This window comes from Pleurodeles waltl, chromosome 10 (genome assembly GCF_031143425.1).
Source record: "Pleurodeles waltl isolate 20211129_DDA chromosome 10, aPleWal1.hap1.20221129, whole genome shotgun sequence".
Taxonomy (NCBI): Eukaryota; Metazoa; Chordata; class Amphibia; order Caudata; family Salamandridae; genus Pleurodeles; species Pleurodeles waltl.
In genome coordinates, this window is record NC_090449.1 from 1015767896 (window position 1) to 1015786763 (window position 18868).

General features: G+C 40.7%; 1 protein-coding gene across 1 annotated transcript in view; it reads left to right on the forward strand.

The window, feature by feature from the left end:
• The window catches only part of MRPL3 (mitochondrial ribosomal protein L3), a 229158-nt gene that overhangs the window by 166311 nt on the left and 43979 nt on the right, over positions 1-18868 (forward strand). Inside the window, exons 8-9 of the mRNA XM_069211920.1 lie at positions 610-687; positions 15790-15867. Of these exons, the coding sequence (XP_069068021.1) occupies positions 610-687; positions 15790-15867 (156 nt within the window). The remainder of the gene's footprint in view (positions 1-609; positions 688-15789; positions 15868-18868) is intronic.

Below are 18868 nucleotides of genomic sequence, written 5' to 3' on the forward strand. Positions count from 1 at the left end.
GATTTGTCCTTTGGTGGAATTTGGTTCACACTGTTAAGTTCGAGACTTGGCCCTACTATTATAGTAGTTGTGTCTTCATGTAATCGCTGTAATGTTCTTATTACTGAGCTGAGAAGTAAAGAAGAAAAAGCATAATATGCACTTCTGCCCTTCCTTTTGGGTTATGAGTCTTCAGTGTTCTCCCTTTGTTTCCAGCCAGAAATATAATCAACCTGCTGAGGATTTCTGGGACACAAAGGTTCTTGGTTTGTGGCATCTGTCTCAGTGACTCTACTGAATTTGTCAGTAATTCTGACCGTTAAAGCCAGCACATTTACTGCTGTTAAACCGACCCCCTCAACATCCCCCCATTTCCCCTGCACCTCACAGAAACAGGAAGTTGGGTCGTCGTATGACGTCAGAGCACATCTAACATGGCATCATAAAGATTTCATTCAGTTTATCAGTCCATACTGTCATGACATTTTTCTCGGCTGTATAAATATCTAAAATAACCACTCACTTACATTTCTACTGCCTCTAAGCAGGTATGCTGATCCTAGACAAAGTTTGGTACTACATTATGCAGCTTTTAACACAATCTTTTGTGTTTTTTGTACCCTAATACAGGATCCTGGCAGGGTGTTTCCTGGAACAAAAATGCCTGGGCAGCTGGGCAATATCTACCGAACAGCCATGGGATTAAAGGTATGTTTTTCTTTGAAATCCAGAATGTAGGTTCACAGGATTTTGGTATTTCAGCTAGTGCCTCTGTTTCTTGTATAACTTTGTACACAGTTGAAATAGTTAAACTGCTTAGCCTGCTTACATGTAAAATACACAGTTCCATACATGTGAAAAACATAAACTGTGCCATTATGTTACTAATTTCAGTGTTGTAACCTGTTAGCCACATAGTTGCCTTAAAAGGGAAACGTCCTTAACCACGTGTTGTTAACAAAGCAGATGTTTACCATGCAACTGTAACCTCGCTTGCTGGAACAACGACTTCCTTTTTCTGTGCCTTAAAATGTTTATTTGTGTCTATGTGCTCCTTACCCAGCTGTTGCCTTTTTTATGGTAAAAAAACGAATCTGTGCATTTATTACTACATTCTTATGTAGCACTACAATGATGTCTAATTGGTTCTGACAAAAATAAATAACTGGGTTTTGCCACAATCTTGCCTTTGGCACAATGTCTCAAAGTCCAGTTCATATAATGAAAGCCTAGGTTTACCTTTGAGTACACAGCCAGAGTAGCAAGCCAGTGCCCACTAAAATGTTGCGAAATAAAGAACTGAAATGTCTACCGCTAGTTTAATTAAGAAGATGAAAAATGAATACATTAATAAAGCAGGAATTAACATTTGATTAAAGGGTTGAAATGATGTGGGGAAAAAAGACTGTATTTCTCCATCAAGATCAAAAGGTTCAATTAAAACTTACAGGATTGAACAGTTGTCTAAACATTTTTGCATGTCTTCAGTCAACCTGGACCTCTGCATCCCAATTTGGAGGATCTTCGCCAGATGGCCTCTAATGAGGTTGGCCACAGTTGAAAGTTCTTTTGTTAGAACTTAGGAAGTTGTATGTGCTCAAATCACTTGAGCTTGTTAAGCCAGAGGAGGGGGAGTCACCAGGTTTGTGTGGATGCGGCTGTCCTGGGCAAAAGCTATAGGTAGGCCAAATTAATGCCACCTACCACATTTTGAAGTAGACAGTACTAATAGTATGGGGCAACCCGGTGTTCCTGGGAACCTGGGCACATAATCAAAAATGTCACCAGTGGTTATCTTGGAGGTAGCTTTTAGCCTAAGCTTCCTAAGCAAAACAAATGTGTAAACTTCCACATTTGCAATAAACTAATAGAATTACTGGATAAACATCATATATACAGAATCCAAATAATGGCTGCTCCCTGGATAGGCTTGGCATTGCCATGAGATCGATCATAGCCAGTTGACTCTTTGGATGATACACCCACATGCTGTGAGACATTGTTAGTGAAACCTTCCTGGCAGACTCATGTGTCCTACAAGCTTCTTTGGCCCAAACCATTGAAGGTGGACGGGAGGCAGCAAAGTTAGTCATCCGCTTAGGTATTGATGGAGCGGCGCCAGTTAATTTACATTAACCAGCCTCCCAAAGTCGTTGATGTCATCTTAGCAGCGTGATACCCTTCCAAAAAACCTGTTTGTGGCGGGTGCCTGGATACATTTGTGGATTGGTGCAGTACCCGCCAGACGTGCCCAATACAGACCAAACTGTCAGATGTATTGCTGTTTGTTCTGTCTTTGGCCCAAAAAGGACATGCTGTGGGCACCGTTAAAGGTTATATGTTGGCCCTTTTGGACCAGCCCCCACCAGTTGTGATGCGTTTATTTAAGGGTTTACAAAATGTGTTTTCGCCTCTGCTGTTTGTGATGCCACAGTGGGACTTAAATCGAGTTCTCATTTTTTTCATGTGTTCCCATTTTGAGGCAATGCAGAGTTGTCCATTGTGCATCTTTGCCTTAAATTTTTTATTTCTGGTTGCAATAACACCCACACACTGGTTGAGTGAGCTTCAGGCCTTCTCAGTCCTCCCTCCTTATTAACCCACCTTGTATCCGTACAAACTGGTGTCACAAACTCTAAGGCTATGACACCTTTGCACAGCGGACAAACTTTCACTCTTCTCACCTTCATTGCTCCACCTCGTCTCTCGGGATAGGAACAAAGACTCCATCACTTGGACCCCAAATGAGTGTCAGTTATACTAAAGAGCATCTGTTGGTTTATCATCTTTTTGTGTGGTTTTCTCTGATGCAAAGAAGGGCACGGGTGTGTAGAAATGGATCATCTCATGATGGATAGTCCCCTGCATTGAGATCTGCTTTTTGTTCTCTTACAAGCTGCCCCCAGAAGGTGTAAGAGCTTATTACACCAGAGCCAAGGCTGCTACCGCTGTGTTAGGACTCTGAGTGCTTGTTGTGGATATCTGACAGACAGCATTTTGTGGCCGTCATTGCACACGTTGACAGAGCACTACTGCCTTGACAGTCAGATTCGTTTTGCCTGTTCAGACCTGCAGGAGCTCTTAGTCTGAGCCATTCCACAGACCCACCACCTTGGGAGATATTGCTTTCTTATGTGCTCACAAGGTGAGGAATCTGAAATTAGAGGTAACCATCAGAAGAACAATTTACTTAACTTCTCTAACTCTTTCTGGTGGATTCTCTATCTAATTGCACATTCATCACTGCCCTCCCATCTCCCCATTGTATGGAGTGGCTCTTTTGATCTAGAGAGGTCCCAGGTTTATAAATCTGCACACTTCCAGTTTGCTGATGGGCTCCGCATCTGAGGTGCGGACAGACTTTTGAAAAGAAACTGACGTCAGCAGACATGGGTGAAGACTATATGCAGCTCAACTCATCGTTTCCGGAGTGGAAAGCAGTTGATGCACAGTCACATTATGCCGCTTACCAACACTCAGGAGCACTGCTGCTTGTGTTTTCTGGTTCAGGGAACATTCACAATGTGAGGAATGTATGGTTAGTTTCCCCTTGAAAAAACACTACAGAAAGTAATGAACCTGTTCATGGTTAGCATAGTTTTTATAGGTGATAGAAAGTGTTTATTTAAAATGTTGATTATTTTGCTTTGTAAAGTTATTTGTGAATAGTTTTTAAAGTAAAATGTAATTATCGATCGAAATTTTTATCTTAAATTGTTTTTTGTGGTATTTTAAATTTGCTTTACTTAGTAGTTTGTGTGTTCATATTTTAGGAAGTTTAAATGGTGGTGTAGATCAGTTTATTTAAAGTATGGTAATTGCTGTTGAATCTAGATATGGTAGTCCTTGGTTGTTAACTAAGGGTCTTACTTTGCATGCACAGAATTCATTAATTTTCTTTCTTTTAAGTTGGGTGAGGATTTGCTCAATTCTTAACTCTTGGTAGCTTTGTTCTTTTTTAAGTATCACTAGGAATTGGTAGAGTGTAGGGTACCTTGTTCCAAATGGTTCTTGGGAAGTATTGTGCCACCCTTCTACTGTGTTAGTTGTCTTTACTTCTTGGGATATGGTGCCGTCATAGACATTCTAACAGTGAATGTGATACTTGGGTTGGCATTTTTGGTGTGATGGGTGGAGGCATCCAACCCAAGTATCTTCAAAATAATCAGTTAGTGGAGCTAGGTGTGTTTCATGCTGTTGATAATAGAGGGTTTCAATTAGCATTTCTAAACATTTAGTGACTTCTGTTACAGATGTATGGTAAAGCCATTAGCTTTAGCTTTAGGTTAGTTGTTTATCCACTACCGAGAGTGGATTTTGGAGGTGCCTCAATATGCTCTGCTTAAAGTGATACCAGCACCCCTAAATTACTGTGCGTGGCTAGGTTTTAAGTATGGTCGAAATGATTGGCAGTAAAAAATCTGTGATGATTTTTTGTGGGTTAGTTAGTTTTTTGTTTTTTTTATACGTGTTAGCATTTCTTTGTAAGACGCACTTCGATATGTAACAATGCATATGCTAATGGGATAGTTGTATTTTGATATTGGCCATGTACTCTGTGTATAAAACCGAACGGTAGAGGGCATGATTTAAAAGTGCTATCCATCATCTATGTGTTCGATTGTGTTAAGGTAAAAAAAAATCATTGTTAGCAGAAATGATAATTCTTTTATATATATTGAGGTTGTCCTATACTAAAAAGGTGTATTTCTTATGTGTGGTTAATAAGTACTGTGCTTCTGGTGTTTCCCTCGCTGTTCTTCGTGTTCTGGAAATTAAATTTTTTAGGTTTAGTATGCCAGGTAGTTGTCCTGTTGCCTGTTCAGGAACATTTGATATAATAATTTTACATATCATTACGGTTGGGTCTAGTGAGCTCATACTAGTCTCTTTCAGGGCTTGTAAAATCCTTCTGACTTTTATTTAAAATATCTTACAGGAGTGATTATGTTACCTAACACGTTATATTACTTCCTTTTTAGTGGTAGCACAGCCATAGACTAATATTTTGGGGAATTTATAATGTGTCTTCTCACTGGAGGTGCTGTTATTACTTTAAGAATATCCTCTATAATTTATTAACCCCTCAGGTGCTGAGGACGTAACTGTTACGTCCTGGTATGGGTCCTCGGCAGAAGCGCTAGTGAGGGCCTCGCACCCCCCTCCCATGGGCAGAGATGTAGGGGGAATAGCTTCCTTCCACCCCCACGTACCTCCTCTCCCTATGAAGTCTGATGTCATCAGAGGCTGCCCCCTCCGCACTGGAAGGTAGACACATCTGAAAACTAAACATCCAGTTGATTCCAGGGTAGTGTGCTTCACATGCACCCCGCACCATTTTCTTACCCACAATGCCCTGCATACCTCTAACTTTGCTGGAAATCACACATTTGTCCCACGTTTTTGTGATGGAACCTTCTGGAATCTGCAGGAATCCACAAAATTCCTATCACCTAACATTGCCTCATCTATACCGATAAAAATTCTGCTGCACTGCTCTGGTTCTCCCTCAATTTTGACAGAAAATGTTTCTCCTCCAATCACGTGGAAGGAGCAAGAGAGGCTGTAATGATGTAACATGGCTCCATGCCAGAACACTGGGCATGGAACCAGCTTGTTCTGAGGATTCTGTGATGCAGGGTTCTCTGCATGACAGTTGATATGCTGGCTGTTGGTTGAGGTTGTAATAAATACCTCCTACCACATATCTTCATCTGGGGTGGATTCACTTTATTACACTGGCGACGAGGGGGCGGAGAAAGGAACCCAGAGGAAGGGACAGCCTCAACAACAACAAAGAAGGAAGAGCTTGGATTTTTTAAGAGAAAAACAGAGATAACTTACAGAGACGTGCTGTTTTTTGTTCTCATGTTACTTCTGTTCTAATGTAAAGAGGAAGAAGTGTAATGATGTAACATGGCTCCATGCCAGAACACTGGGCATGGAACCAGCTTGTTCTGAGGATTCTGTGATGTAGGGTTCTCTGCATGACAGTTGATATGCTGGCTGTTGGTTGAGGCTGTAATAAATACCTCCTACCACATATCTTCATCTGGTGTGGATTCACTTTATTACAGAGGCATCAAAGGAAAGGAAAGGAAAGGAAAGGCCTTTCCTTTCCTTTCCTTTGATGTCTCTCTCGGCATTTCCTGTGCCCGATCGCGAAGCGATTGGGCAGCAGAAATGCCCACTAGACACCAGGGAGTTTTTTTTATTATTTATTTTATTTATGCAATAAGGGGAGCGGCCCCTTGGGCAAGGGCCGCTCCCCAGGGGGGCAACTTATGTTTCGGCCTTTTCATTTGGGCCATGAGAGCTTGTCTAACTCTCAAAATCGTCCCACCTGGAATGGTGAGGGCTGCACTTTTTGGACTTTGGGACGCTGCCATGTAGAAAACTCCACAAGACCTAGACACATCTGAAAACTAAACATCTGGGTGAGTCAAGGGTGGTGTGCTTCACATGCACTCCGCACCATTTTCTTACCCACAATGCCCTGCAAACCTCCAACATTGCCGGACATCACACTTTTTTTTTTAGCTAAATTTGAGGTTTACTGAGGAATCTGGGTAAGGAAAACACTAGGGGATCCACACAAGTCACACCTTCCTGGATTCCCTCTGGTGTCTATTTTTCAGATATGTTTGGGTTTGGTAGGTTTCTCTAGACGGCTGCTTGGCCCAGGACCAAAAAGGCAGGTGCCCCCCTACCCACACAAAAACAGGTAGTTTTGTATTTGATAATTTTGATGTGTCTACATAGTGTTTTGGGGCATTTCCTTTCGCGGGCACTAGGCCTACCCACACAAGTGAGATACCATTTTTATCGGGAGACTCGAGGGAACGCTGAGTGGAAGGAAATTTGTGGCTCCTCTCAGATTCCAGAATTGTGTCACCGAAATGTGAGGAAAGAGTTTATTTTGCCAAATTCTGAGGTTTGCAAATTATTCTGGGTAACAGAACCTGGTGAGAGCCCCACAGGCCACCCCATCTTGGATCCCCCTAGGTATCTAGTTTTTAAAAATGCACACATTTGGTAGGTTTCCCTAGCTGCCGGCTGAGTTAGAAGCCAAAATCCACAGCTAGACACTTTGCATAAAACAGCTCTGTTTTCTTTGGGAAAATGCAATATGTCCACGTTGTGTTTTCGGGCATTTCCTGTCACAGGTACTAGGCCTACCCACACAAGTGAGATACCATTTTTATCGAGAGACTTGGGGGAATGCTGGGTGGAAGGAAGTTTGTGGCTCCTCTCAGATTCCAGAATTGTGTCACCGAAATGTGAGGAAAGAGTTTTTTTTGCCAAATTTTGAAGTATGCAAAGGATTCTGGGTAACAGAACCTGGTAAGAGCCCCACAAATCACCCCATCTTGGACTCCCCTAGGTTTCTAGTTTTAAAAAATGAACAGGTTTGGTAGGTTTCTCTAGGTGCCGGCTGAGCTAGAGGCCAAAATCCACAGCTAGGCTTCTATTTGAGAAATTCCCTGTAATTCACATACTAATATGGGGATCCCCGAATTCAGAGATGTGCAAATAACCACTGCTTCTCAACACCTTATATTGTGCCCATTTTGGAAGTACAAAGGTTTCCTTGATAACTATTGTTCACTCTGTATATTTCAGCAAATTAATTGCTGTATACCCGGTATACAATGAAAACTCACTGCGAGGTGCAGCTCATTTATTGGCACTGGGTACCAAGGGTTCATGATGAACCTAAAAGCCCTATATATCCCCACAACCAGCAGAGTCCAGCAGACATAACGGTATATTGCTTTAAAAAATCTGACATTGCAAGAATAAGTTTCAGAGTAAAACGTGAAGACAAATTTCTGTTTTTCTTTTTCACCTCTATTTCAGTATTTTTTTATTTCAGCTGTTATTTTCTGTAGGAAAACCTTGTAGGATGTGCACAAATGACCCCTTGGTGAATTTAGAATTTTGTCTACTTTTCAGAAATGTTTAGCTTTCCGGGATCCAGCATTGGTATCAAACCTATTTCCGTCACTAACTGGAAGGAGGCTAAAAGCACCAAAAATAGTAAAAATGGGGTATGTCCCAGTAAAATGCAAAAATTGTGTTGAAAAATGGGGTTTTCTGATTCAAGTCTGCATGTTCCGGAAAGGTGGGAAGATGGTGATTTTAGCACTGCGAATCCTTTGTTGATGCAATTTTCAGAGAAAAAAAAACAAGCCTTCTTCTGCAGCCCTTTTCCCCCATTGTTTTTGGAAAAAAACTAAATTGTCTCTGCATTTTGGCTAATTTCTTGGTCTCCTTCAGGGGAATCCACATACTCTGGGTACCTCTAGAATCCCTATGATGTTGCAGGGGAAAAAAGGACGCAAATTTAGCATGGATAGCTTATGTGGACAAAACGTTATGAGGGCCTAAGCACGAACTGCTCCAAATAGCCAAAAAAAGGCCTGACACCTGAGGGGGAAAAGGCCTGGCAGAGAAGGGGTTAATGTCTTCTCTTTTTGAGATGTGATGTACTTGCTGTATCTGACAATTTATATGTGGGGTTTGGAGTATAATATATACATATATATAATGAGTGTATGTATGTAAATTTAGACATTTTTTGGATTGCAAATGCACATTTGAACTAATTTGAAATTTCATTAGGAATTTGTTTTAGATAATTTGTTATTATGTTAAAGCTTTATTACTTTAATCTTAGTTTGGTGCTTTAGTTAGAAATATTTACATTGGAGGTGGTCTTTTTGTAATTCGAGTAATTTGTTGTCCTGCCTTTATTTTGTTTTGCTTTTAGCATTTTTCCTTATTGTAGAGGATGCACATGTATGTTGAAGTAAACAAGTAGAATAGTTTTAAATAATCAGTTTTGCATAGTTTATGTATTACTTTTGCTAGCCTCCGTTAGGGAAAGGCATTACTATTTGTCAACTTTTTGTTTTAAGTTTAACTTCATAGGTTGGCTGGAGACTAGTTGGATTTTTTTTTGCCTTATTTATGGTAAACACTAATTAGTGTTTTCATTATTTAATGTGTATTTAGTTTTTTTTTGACATTTTTATATGCATGTATGTAAATAGTTAATGCATTTTTATTTAGAATTATATCAGTTTTCATTTGTGATAGTCTTTAAGTATATGGTTGCAATATTTTTTGGCAATATTTGTGTAAGTCTCTATTGTTGCTCTTTACATAGTGTCATAAAATCCAATAGGGACAGATTTTCTATGTTATAAAACATTTAGGTTACATTTGCTACAATGTACCACTGGTTAGCTGTACCTGAAAGTTCGGTTTTAAATGTGTAGAACTAACACCATCAAATGACTGAGAGATCACTGTAGGTTGGTGACAATGTCTTTATTGGTTTAAATTATTCCAGGGTTTGCTTATCACTAATTTTCTTGTGCATCTTTTTACTCTGATAAATGTTGTTTGCTTTTTGTGTTTGTAAATTAAACCAAAATTTGTCATTGTGCAATGTTTGTTTTTACACAAGTTAGTTGATACTATTATTTTCTAACGGTTCTTATTGTTTTGATCTCCATGCTGGACAGCATACCTCTGAAACCTTAAAAAATATGTTGGTGTAATTGTGAATCAAAAAAACGTTTCTCCTCTACTCTACTACTTATTGTGATAATAGGAGTAGCAGTGCTTTGTCCTCAAATATAGTAGCATAAATTTGTTCAGCTCTCTAAGACTTCTTTTTATTTAATTGAGCTTTTCACCGCACTTCTGTCAGAATGTTGATTATTTCATTGCATCACAATCATCTATTGTAGAAAGAAAAACTGTACACATACTGCTTTGACTTGTCCATCATTTGTGTGTTGCGTTGCTCCAACTCTTCTTTCTGGCTCCTTTGCTCGTCTAGACGACTAAGGGATTTTAGGTTTTGTTGCCTCAAGTACTTAAAAACATGAACATTATTCAGCTTCTTTGGTTCCCATGTCTGTAAGTCAATCAAACAAGGAAGGAGTTAATGTGTCTTGTGATTCTGAAGTAAGAGTGACCGTTAAGAAAGATCTTTTTTTTAAGGAAATGGTGCCAAGTTTAGACTTTCCCCAAACCAAGAAGCTCAGACCTCAGTAAGCACTATATCATGGAATCTCATTTTCTATTATTTATTTGCACTGTCTGTACAAAGGATTGGTAATGCCAATAAGTCAAAAAGGCGAGAGCTGTTAGCGTTGCCAGTGGTCCGTATATTACAGGACGTAAGCTGGGATGGGCAGCGAGTGTGCAGTGACGGTCTGTAAGTGAAACGCACAAGCTGGAACTTGAAGGGACTTGGACATGCTGAGCTCCACAGACCCTTTTTTTGTCAAAACTGCATTTCAACGCTCTGCTTTGATAATAGTTCTAGCAACACCGGTGTGAGAGAGGGACATACACAGTTGCTTCCTCTCTTGTTTAAATGATAGGAATCTGGTGGCCATGCCACATTACTTATTTGTGGAACATCTCTGGGTATTATTATAGAATATGAATGAGTTAGGGTAGTTTATAAAGTGCACGGCTTCTCCTGGAAGGACACACAGAAATCCCCGGATCCAGCCAATCAAAACGAGCCTAATGGTTAAGTGTGTCATTGTTTAGGGAACTGCAATTCAGCATTGATTCTGCGAAGGTTGGCTGAAAGCTTGTCCCAAGATTGAGTGGCCAGAAAAGAAAAGGAAGAGCCATTCTTTATAACTCTGGCTTTAGGAACCTTTGCCAGGAACTGATTGGATAAACGAAGCGTTCTTGGCAGAGGGTAATGGATGAACCTATCCAAAAGGTACCACGTGCCCAAACAATAAAAGGCCCTGTGAGCCAGCACTGGGGCCTGGAACAGGATACTTTTTTTTGATCAGCAGCCAGTGTAGCATCCTGGAATGGGGCAGCGTTAAGGGATTTTAATCAGCAGACATACTCCTGCATTATACACCACCTGCAGTCCTTTAATCAAGCTGCCTGGGAGACCCAAGTACAAAACACTTACATAATCAAATCTGATAAGAGCATGTATCACTGTTTTTCAGAAGTGCAGCAGTAAAAGCAAAATAATTTTTTTAAGATGCAGAACAGTAAAACGAGGGCTAACCACCAAGGCAACCTGGGCTGAAAAGAGAACTTGCTCTCATATTTTATCTCCAAGTTCTAGGCAACTGTGGCTGGCAGATGGGAAGAGGCAAAGTGTCAGACAACAATTCTTCCACCACTTACAATGAACAGGCTTGAACAAAAGGATTTCGGGTTCTGTCCGAATTGCACTGCAAGTTGGTCATACGCATCCAGTCCAACACAGACACTAAGCAGACTTTAAAGGAGTCCTGAACTGCTGCTGGCACGTTGTCAGAAGAAAGGAATTACTGGGTGTCAGTGCCTAGGAGGCAACCTTCAATCTAGAGGACTCTCATCAAGAGGGCTATAGGGGACATATGGATGTTAACTAGAAAGGGGCTTGCCTTGTGACACCCCAGTGTTTAGAGACCTGAGGGCTAAATAGAAAGGTGCCACCCACACAGCCTGTCCTCTCTTCTCCAGGAAAGACCTAATCCACCTTAGTACCGCCCCCCCCCCCCCGCCCCCCCCCCCCCCGAGACCAATGTCCTCAAGGTGTGCAAAAAATTTAATGAAACTCTGCATAGAAGCAGCTGAAAGATCAACTCCATCAAAGCAACACTTCTCCTTTGATCCAGTGTCATCTTGAAAATAATTTAACACTTCTAGCAACCCCATCTCGGTGCTGTGATGGGGGCAGAAACCCAATTCACTGGTGTGCAGCAACCTTCACTGCTCCACATGGTTTGAAAGTTTACTGTTAGTCAGCTTCTCCGCCATCTTTGAGACTCCAGACAGGACAGAGAGGTTTAAAGTTGAACATGTTGGTGTTTGTGGTAGTTTTTTTTTTTTTTTTTTTTTTACTCCAAAGGCATCACTTTTGCCTGTTTCCAGAATGGTAGAACCATTGCAGAGGAAATCTAGATATTAAATACTCTGAGAATTGGGTTAACTAGTTTTACTGCCAATGCAAAAACCAAAGGTGGACACCGATTTACCGGAGAACCAGACTTACAGGTCAGAATTGCCTTTTCCGATTCTTCCAGAAAGGTGGAATTGAACTGTAGCAAAGCACACTGCCCTGGAGAAGGTGAGTAGGCCAATGTAGCCACTCGAGAGGATGTACAAACAGTCTGTACGTTGATCTGGATTTAGGTACTATTTTCCTTAAACAAATGTGAAAGTTTATTACAGAGTTCTGGGGAGGACATGAAATCATGGTTGCAAAGCTTGGGATGATTGTAAAAAGTTTTGCGCAACCTATTAGATATGGCATCAACTTTAAGTTCAAAGTGAGCATAAAGTAAGATGCTTGTGCAGCTTTTATAGCGGTGTGATATTTTTTTCAAAGCATGTTTGTGCATGGTCTTCACCACCGGCGAATAATGCCTTTATCACTCCCTCTCTGATCGTTTGCATGCCATTGTGTCAAAGAGGCGTTTGTGGTCATCTCCGCATTTCAAGAGGCCAAGGTTATCGAGGATGGATTGTAGCCAGCTATTAGGAGCTTCCACATCCCTCGTCATGTTACCTGTTGACTCTGGTACAGAGTTAGAAAGAAAACTGCTGAGGTCATTTGGCTTGACTTAACTCCAGGCCAGGGGGACGGAGGTCCCTTCACAATTTTCCTCCTGGCCTTCTCCCCAGAATGCTGCTGGCAGGCAATGAGAGGCTGGCCAGACCATACTACAGCCAGAGACTCCTCAACTGATGTAGAGGCGTTGGAAAAAATAAGGTGAAGGATATGCCCTGATTGGTCTGCGGAGACCGGTTCAGCTTGCTTCAAGTTAAGAAGAGCCTCGAGTTTGCCTAGCAAAGAACGGACAGGAGAGTTGTTGGAATTATCAATGTGCAAATTAAAATCCCCAATAATGTAAAATTAGTCATATTGCAAGGCCAGGTAGGGAAGTGCTTTATCAGGAGAGTCAATATAGTCACCAGCATAGCCTGGGTGATGATACACAAGAGCCCTGGTCGGTGACGTTTGAGGAGACGCCCTGATATAACCCAAAATTTATGCCCCTCTCAGTCCATCGAAATAAAAGGTTGTGCACACAAAGCCCTGCTTAAATACAATGACGATCCCACACCTCCTTTAATTCCTTCAGGAAATGAGTAGCCCCTAGGAATGGCTGCCTCACTCTCAGGAAGAGATGACTTACTCATCCAAGTTCCCATCATGAAAAGGACTTACAACATAGCCTCATTAGGAACATCATGAATGTGAAAGGCGTGCTTATGAAATGACTAGACATTAATTAAAGCAGTCCTATTATAGTTTCAGGGTGTGTTTTAAGTACACATGTACCCCCCTCTCCCCGTTGACCCCACCAGGGAATAAAGATTCAACCGGCAAAGAAACTCAGCAAGTTGACTAGAGGAAGGGTCAAAGCAGTTGAGTGCAGAAACTTTAGCCATGCATTCTATGGGAGGTCAGAGACTACTTATGTCCTGCGCCAAGCAAGAACGCCCAGCTTACAATCTCGCCAGTGACAAGCAGCATGGCCTGTGCTGGCCACAAAACTGATGACGATGGGTTTGCCTTTAGCACACCAGCAGCATGTTCGACTGCAACTGTCCTTTTATGAGAAGTGTTCAGTAATCCATTGGTCGACTTGATAGTACTCAGAACAAAGATGGTGCTTCTAGTCGGCACTAAGAAGCATATGTGGGCGCACTAAAACAGAGCTCACCAGCTAAAAAAATCTTTCTTCTAGATGGAGTGATTTGTGCACATGCATAGATGCAGCCCTGTGGTACCCCGAACCCTGCCTCTCAGGCTCCTTGTTCATCAGTCGGTGCCTTGCCCGGCTCACAAGCTATTTCACAACAGTACTAATTAACTTCTGGGAATCTTAAATGATCAAGTCAAAGCCTTGATCATACATGTCCTGTTTCCTCATCCACTGATGTACTCAGTCACTTAACCATTCGCTCTTCCAACATTGACTTATTCTTCTATTCACGCACTCATTCTTCCACACACTGTCTCACAAATAAATGAAGAAACACTTCCAGTTATAAGCCATATAGCTTGGCTTTGCTCATACCTTTTTAGAACTCGCCTGAGACAGCGCATAGCCTGTCATTTGCAAGACATTTTGTTAACTTTAAGGGGGCCTAGAGGTAGCTTATTGCTTCCCATTGTTTTGCTTCATCGTCATTCTTATTTGCTGGCTCCTGTTAGGTCAGCGCATGTAGGATTCACTTTCCGTTTGTGTGTTTCTCTTTTGTGTGGAGCATGGACCAACTCCTACTTCCTTTGTTTGTGAGTGTCCTCACATGGCTCTCACTTTCTGAGCTGGCCTGTGTTTTTCATCTTCTTGCAGCATTTCCTACGAGTATGTGTGCGCTTTAAGGTCATCTGTCTTCAGTGGCTTCACACTCTGAATATTAAGTAATTACTCGTTGAGTTTTGTAACTTAAGTGCTTTTTAGTATGTGTTTCCTGCTGTATAGGATGAGTTGGCCATAAAATAAATGTTTTATGCAAACAACATGGTGTGTTTTAAATTGGGTTAGAGGTGCATGATTACCAGTCAGGAAGACTATTGTAGTGTGAAATTGACTTAATTTGGCCGAGCAATTTAATGCTTTCCTTCCCGCTCATATTGTGTTTACTCCCATTGCTTAATGTGTACATTGTGACAAAAATATTAGTGTTGCCATTGTTTTGTGGCCTTAGAGTGCAGTATTTACAAACTATAGAGGCTGGTTTGAATAAACTGGCATTAACAGTTAGGATTGGGTTGATATGTTCGGATCTCTAGTTCCTGAGATTAGCCCAACAGAGGCGTGAAGAACTCTATCATTGATTTTGGGGATGCCGTAATCACAGCCTCCATATTGGTTCCCCTTAAGGTCATCCTACACGCTGCATCATGCCTAATCAAGTGCCTCAGGAAATGCTACCACATCCGCCCTGATTGAACTCCATTGCCTGCCCTTGCCAGCCAGCACCATTTTCAAAACTAACTGCAACATCTATAGAGCCCCCTTCTATAGGGCTGACTGACTCATTAACAGTATCTTTGCACTTGACCACTCTGCTGCTTTTAGGGTAGCTCCACGTTATACAGATACCACATACGTACACTTATACATAGATAATTAAGCATTAATAAGACTAATGAATGAACCACTTAAGTCCCCTGCTGGAATAAGTATTTTATGACACGGGGAGAGCATGGACTATTACTATCCTTCTTTGGCCAAAGCATTCATAACATTGCAGATTTAGAGTCCTGCCAAAGATAAAGTTCAAGGATTTGGATATTCAGTAATGGATGTCTTGTAATCTAGTCAACTTAGTGGCTCAAGTCAGGAATGTATGGAGCAATGTTGGGGGGTGAAATACGTAATCCATTTTGTGTGTGTTCAGTTTGAGATGACGGAGTGATATTGATAACTTAATGTCAGCAAGGAGGGCTTAATCTCTTCCAGGGAGGAGACTTCCCATACAGCTTAGGGCCGGCGGTATGCGCCAGATAAGAGACTTTGAATTATTAAAGAAGAGGAACCAATGATTCCCTATGGAGAGTGGAAGGTGTGTGGGATAAGGTAGCACCCTGGGACTTTTTTTTTTTTTTTTTTTTAAGAGAAGACAGGTTAGAGAGAATGTTGGGTGTTGGACAGTTTGTTTGTTAAGAGCAATTAAACCAAAAATAAGAAACCCAAACCACAGGTATTATCTTTTTCTTTCTGTGTCTTGCCAGTTAACTCAATTTAACAACCTAAGCTTGTCTGTAACGTTTGCTTTTTTTAACTTGCATCCTTATAATTTCAGGTGTGGAGAGTCAACACAAAACACAACACAATCTATGTAAATGGCTCTGTTCCAGGGCACTCAAATTGTTTGGTAAAGGTGAGTTACTTTAACCCTTTCCCATATTATTATCCCTTTTGGTATGGATAGAATTGCAGTGCGGTCTTGGTGTTTTAGTGTTCTGTGTTTTATTAGAACATTGAAATGATGGGAGCTCCATTGGAAACAATTGAGTGCCCCAGGCTTCTAATGGCCTGGAGAGCCAACATGCCAGTGCTTCTGTTTACAGCTGTCCCTGTGAACAAAGGCCTCATGGAGCCTTGAGGGGATTTCAACCAGTGAGGCCTTTGTTTTATTTATTAGAACATTCTGGCTTCTAGTGGCAGAATGTTCTAAGGCAGAATGTTCTAATAGCCTTACAGCCCTCCATAGCTGGACTACACCGGCATTAAAGTCCCACACTTTTGGTGGAGTGGGCCTTTAATGGCCAGTATAGCCCTTTATGGCGTGCAAAGGCTATAGTAAAGCACTTGACATTTACATTCTGAAGTAGCTGATGAGGAAAAAATATTTTAATTTGACATTTGTTAAAGCAAACTCAAATGAGATATGTATTTACAGTGTTTTAAAAAAAAATTCGCCTATGGTCTGTAACAGGCTTCCATGAAATCATGTGATTGTTATTACAGCGTCTTAATATGTTCGAAAGTTACTAAACGAAGGGTTGATTTTCAGTAGTTTGTCCTCCAGATACACTTTTAGATGACTACTGAACAGATTTCTGCTGAACCAGAAATTCTTCATGACTTGCGTATGTGAAACCACAGACCAGAATAATTGTCGCCTGCTTTGATTTGATTTTCCCCTTAATGTTTCATTTGCTCAGATCTGCTGGGAATCTGCCATCAAAGGATAGAATTTTGGATTTTCACTTTTTCCAGTTCCTTTTGACTGCCATATCTAATCAAATGATCCATTAATTAGCCGGAGCGAGCAGTATCATTCTTTTCGTATAATGCCGACTTCTCAGAATATCAATTCTTATTCAGAATTATGAATGATTCTTGTAGAAAGCGTATTTAAGCTTGTCCAGTGATACCAGACTCCTGTTTATACATTTGATTTTTTTTTTTTTTTTTACAAATTTCTTAATTCAACCCTGCGGATCTGTTCTGTGGAGCCACAAACTTTCCATTGCATATTTTAAGCTCCACTTACAAATCATTTGAAATATGGTTAATCAAGTCCCTTATTGTTTGTCATGAACACCATGGCCTCATCCCTTTTATGAAGAGAGCATCATATTTTTATTTATTATATTACCTCTATCACAAATAAAGCTCAGACTTACTCTCAGCAGCTTCAGTGGTCAAAATAACATTTGATAACTTGGCTGTGTGAATGCCTTACATATGACTCTAATTCACTTCGCTCTTCTGACAGTATTTGACAAGACTTTTCACTATGCTTACACACGTGCCTGTCATCACCCTTAAACTTTCTAACAAAAATTAAACTGATTTTGACTTGTGCTTCAAAATATATTTGTGAGCCTAAATATACAGTCATAGATATAGTGCATTCACCACCATTCCATACTCTATTGATTTAGCTAAGAATGTTTCAGTGTCAAACAAAAATAGTTTTTTTTCTTTTCATAACCTTACCTTTCTATCCTGACTACATTTCAAGATAGCGTGGATGATTTAACACATTTTTTGTGTGTGTTAGCAAAGTGTAATCACTTTATGCACTGCCACATGGCAGTAAGTTATATTTTTGTACCATGCATGGCTCGGATTTTGGATAATTTTTTAGGAAATCATTTTTCGCTCATGCATTTTATATAGATTTGATCTCTGTGGTGTATTAATGTTTTTTGCCCTTGGTTATATCTTAATGCTGAAGCTTTTGTTATTTTATTACCATGTCGTTTCCTAGACATGCAGTGCATCAAGTTAGAAACTATTCAACTGACCCTCATAAGTTTCTCCCTTGACTTTAAGTGCCAAATTACAAACAGATTACTTTTCTATTTGGGCAAGAAATAAATTACACATGAGAGTGAGATTAAAACTGTTTATTACCAACAAATTATGCTAATAATTATTATATAAATCATTTTTACCTAAATGTTGCAGGCCTTGCACAAGTATTTTTTAAACACTAGCAAGATTTTAGTATTTTTATAAAATGTAAGGTTAGCGAGGTGACTCAGCAAGTCAAATTACTGCAAACATCTGGTGTAATAGTAAGGTCCACATACACCGTAGAAGAGAGAGAGAGGGGACGTCATTAATGCGTCCTCAAATCTACACCACATTACTCATCGGGATTGATGAATAAACATGCTTCACATTTTCTGAGTTCCCTCTTCCTTTTGAAGGTGCCCTCATCTGCCTTTTGTGGCATGCTTCATCACAGGGCATCCTTCGCCCTCAATATACAGATTATGGGCCTGATTACAACTTTGGAGGAGGTGTTAATCCGTCCCATATGTGACGGATATACCACCAGCCGTATTACGAGTTCCATAGGATATAATGGACTTGTAATACGGCTGGTGGTATATCTGTCACTTTACCGTCACTTTTGGGACGGATTAACACTTCCTCCAAAGTTGTAATCAGGCCCTATGTCTTTCTGCCTTTAAAGGTTGGTGTATTTTTTCCTGGCAGCACTCCTCTTGACATCAGGCTGGAATGTTATTTACTACCACTAGAGGGGGAAAAAGCAGCAGATCTGCCTGATCTCTGCTAGGCTTTCAGGCAATAAAAAGTATGGTTTTTAAAATTAAAACGTTTCTATTATTTTCCTGGCAGGCTTTGGAAAAAGACTTTCCTTCAGAATTGAACTCTAGAAGTGAAAATACCAGTACGTCTATACAATCACAAACAGGTGGTAATCGCTGTTCACTGTACAGGAATATTTGATCCATTAGGGGCCTAGTCCTGTGGGCTTACAGGCCAATATTAGCAGTCACTTAAGTATTGTATAAAGTAGGCTTCCTGCGTGGCAGCACACCTTTCCATGCCATGTGTTATTGCAGAGTTGTAAACTGCAGCTAAGCAGGACACCTTTGCCATACAGCCTGTGCAGC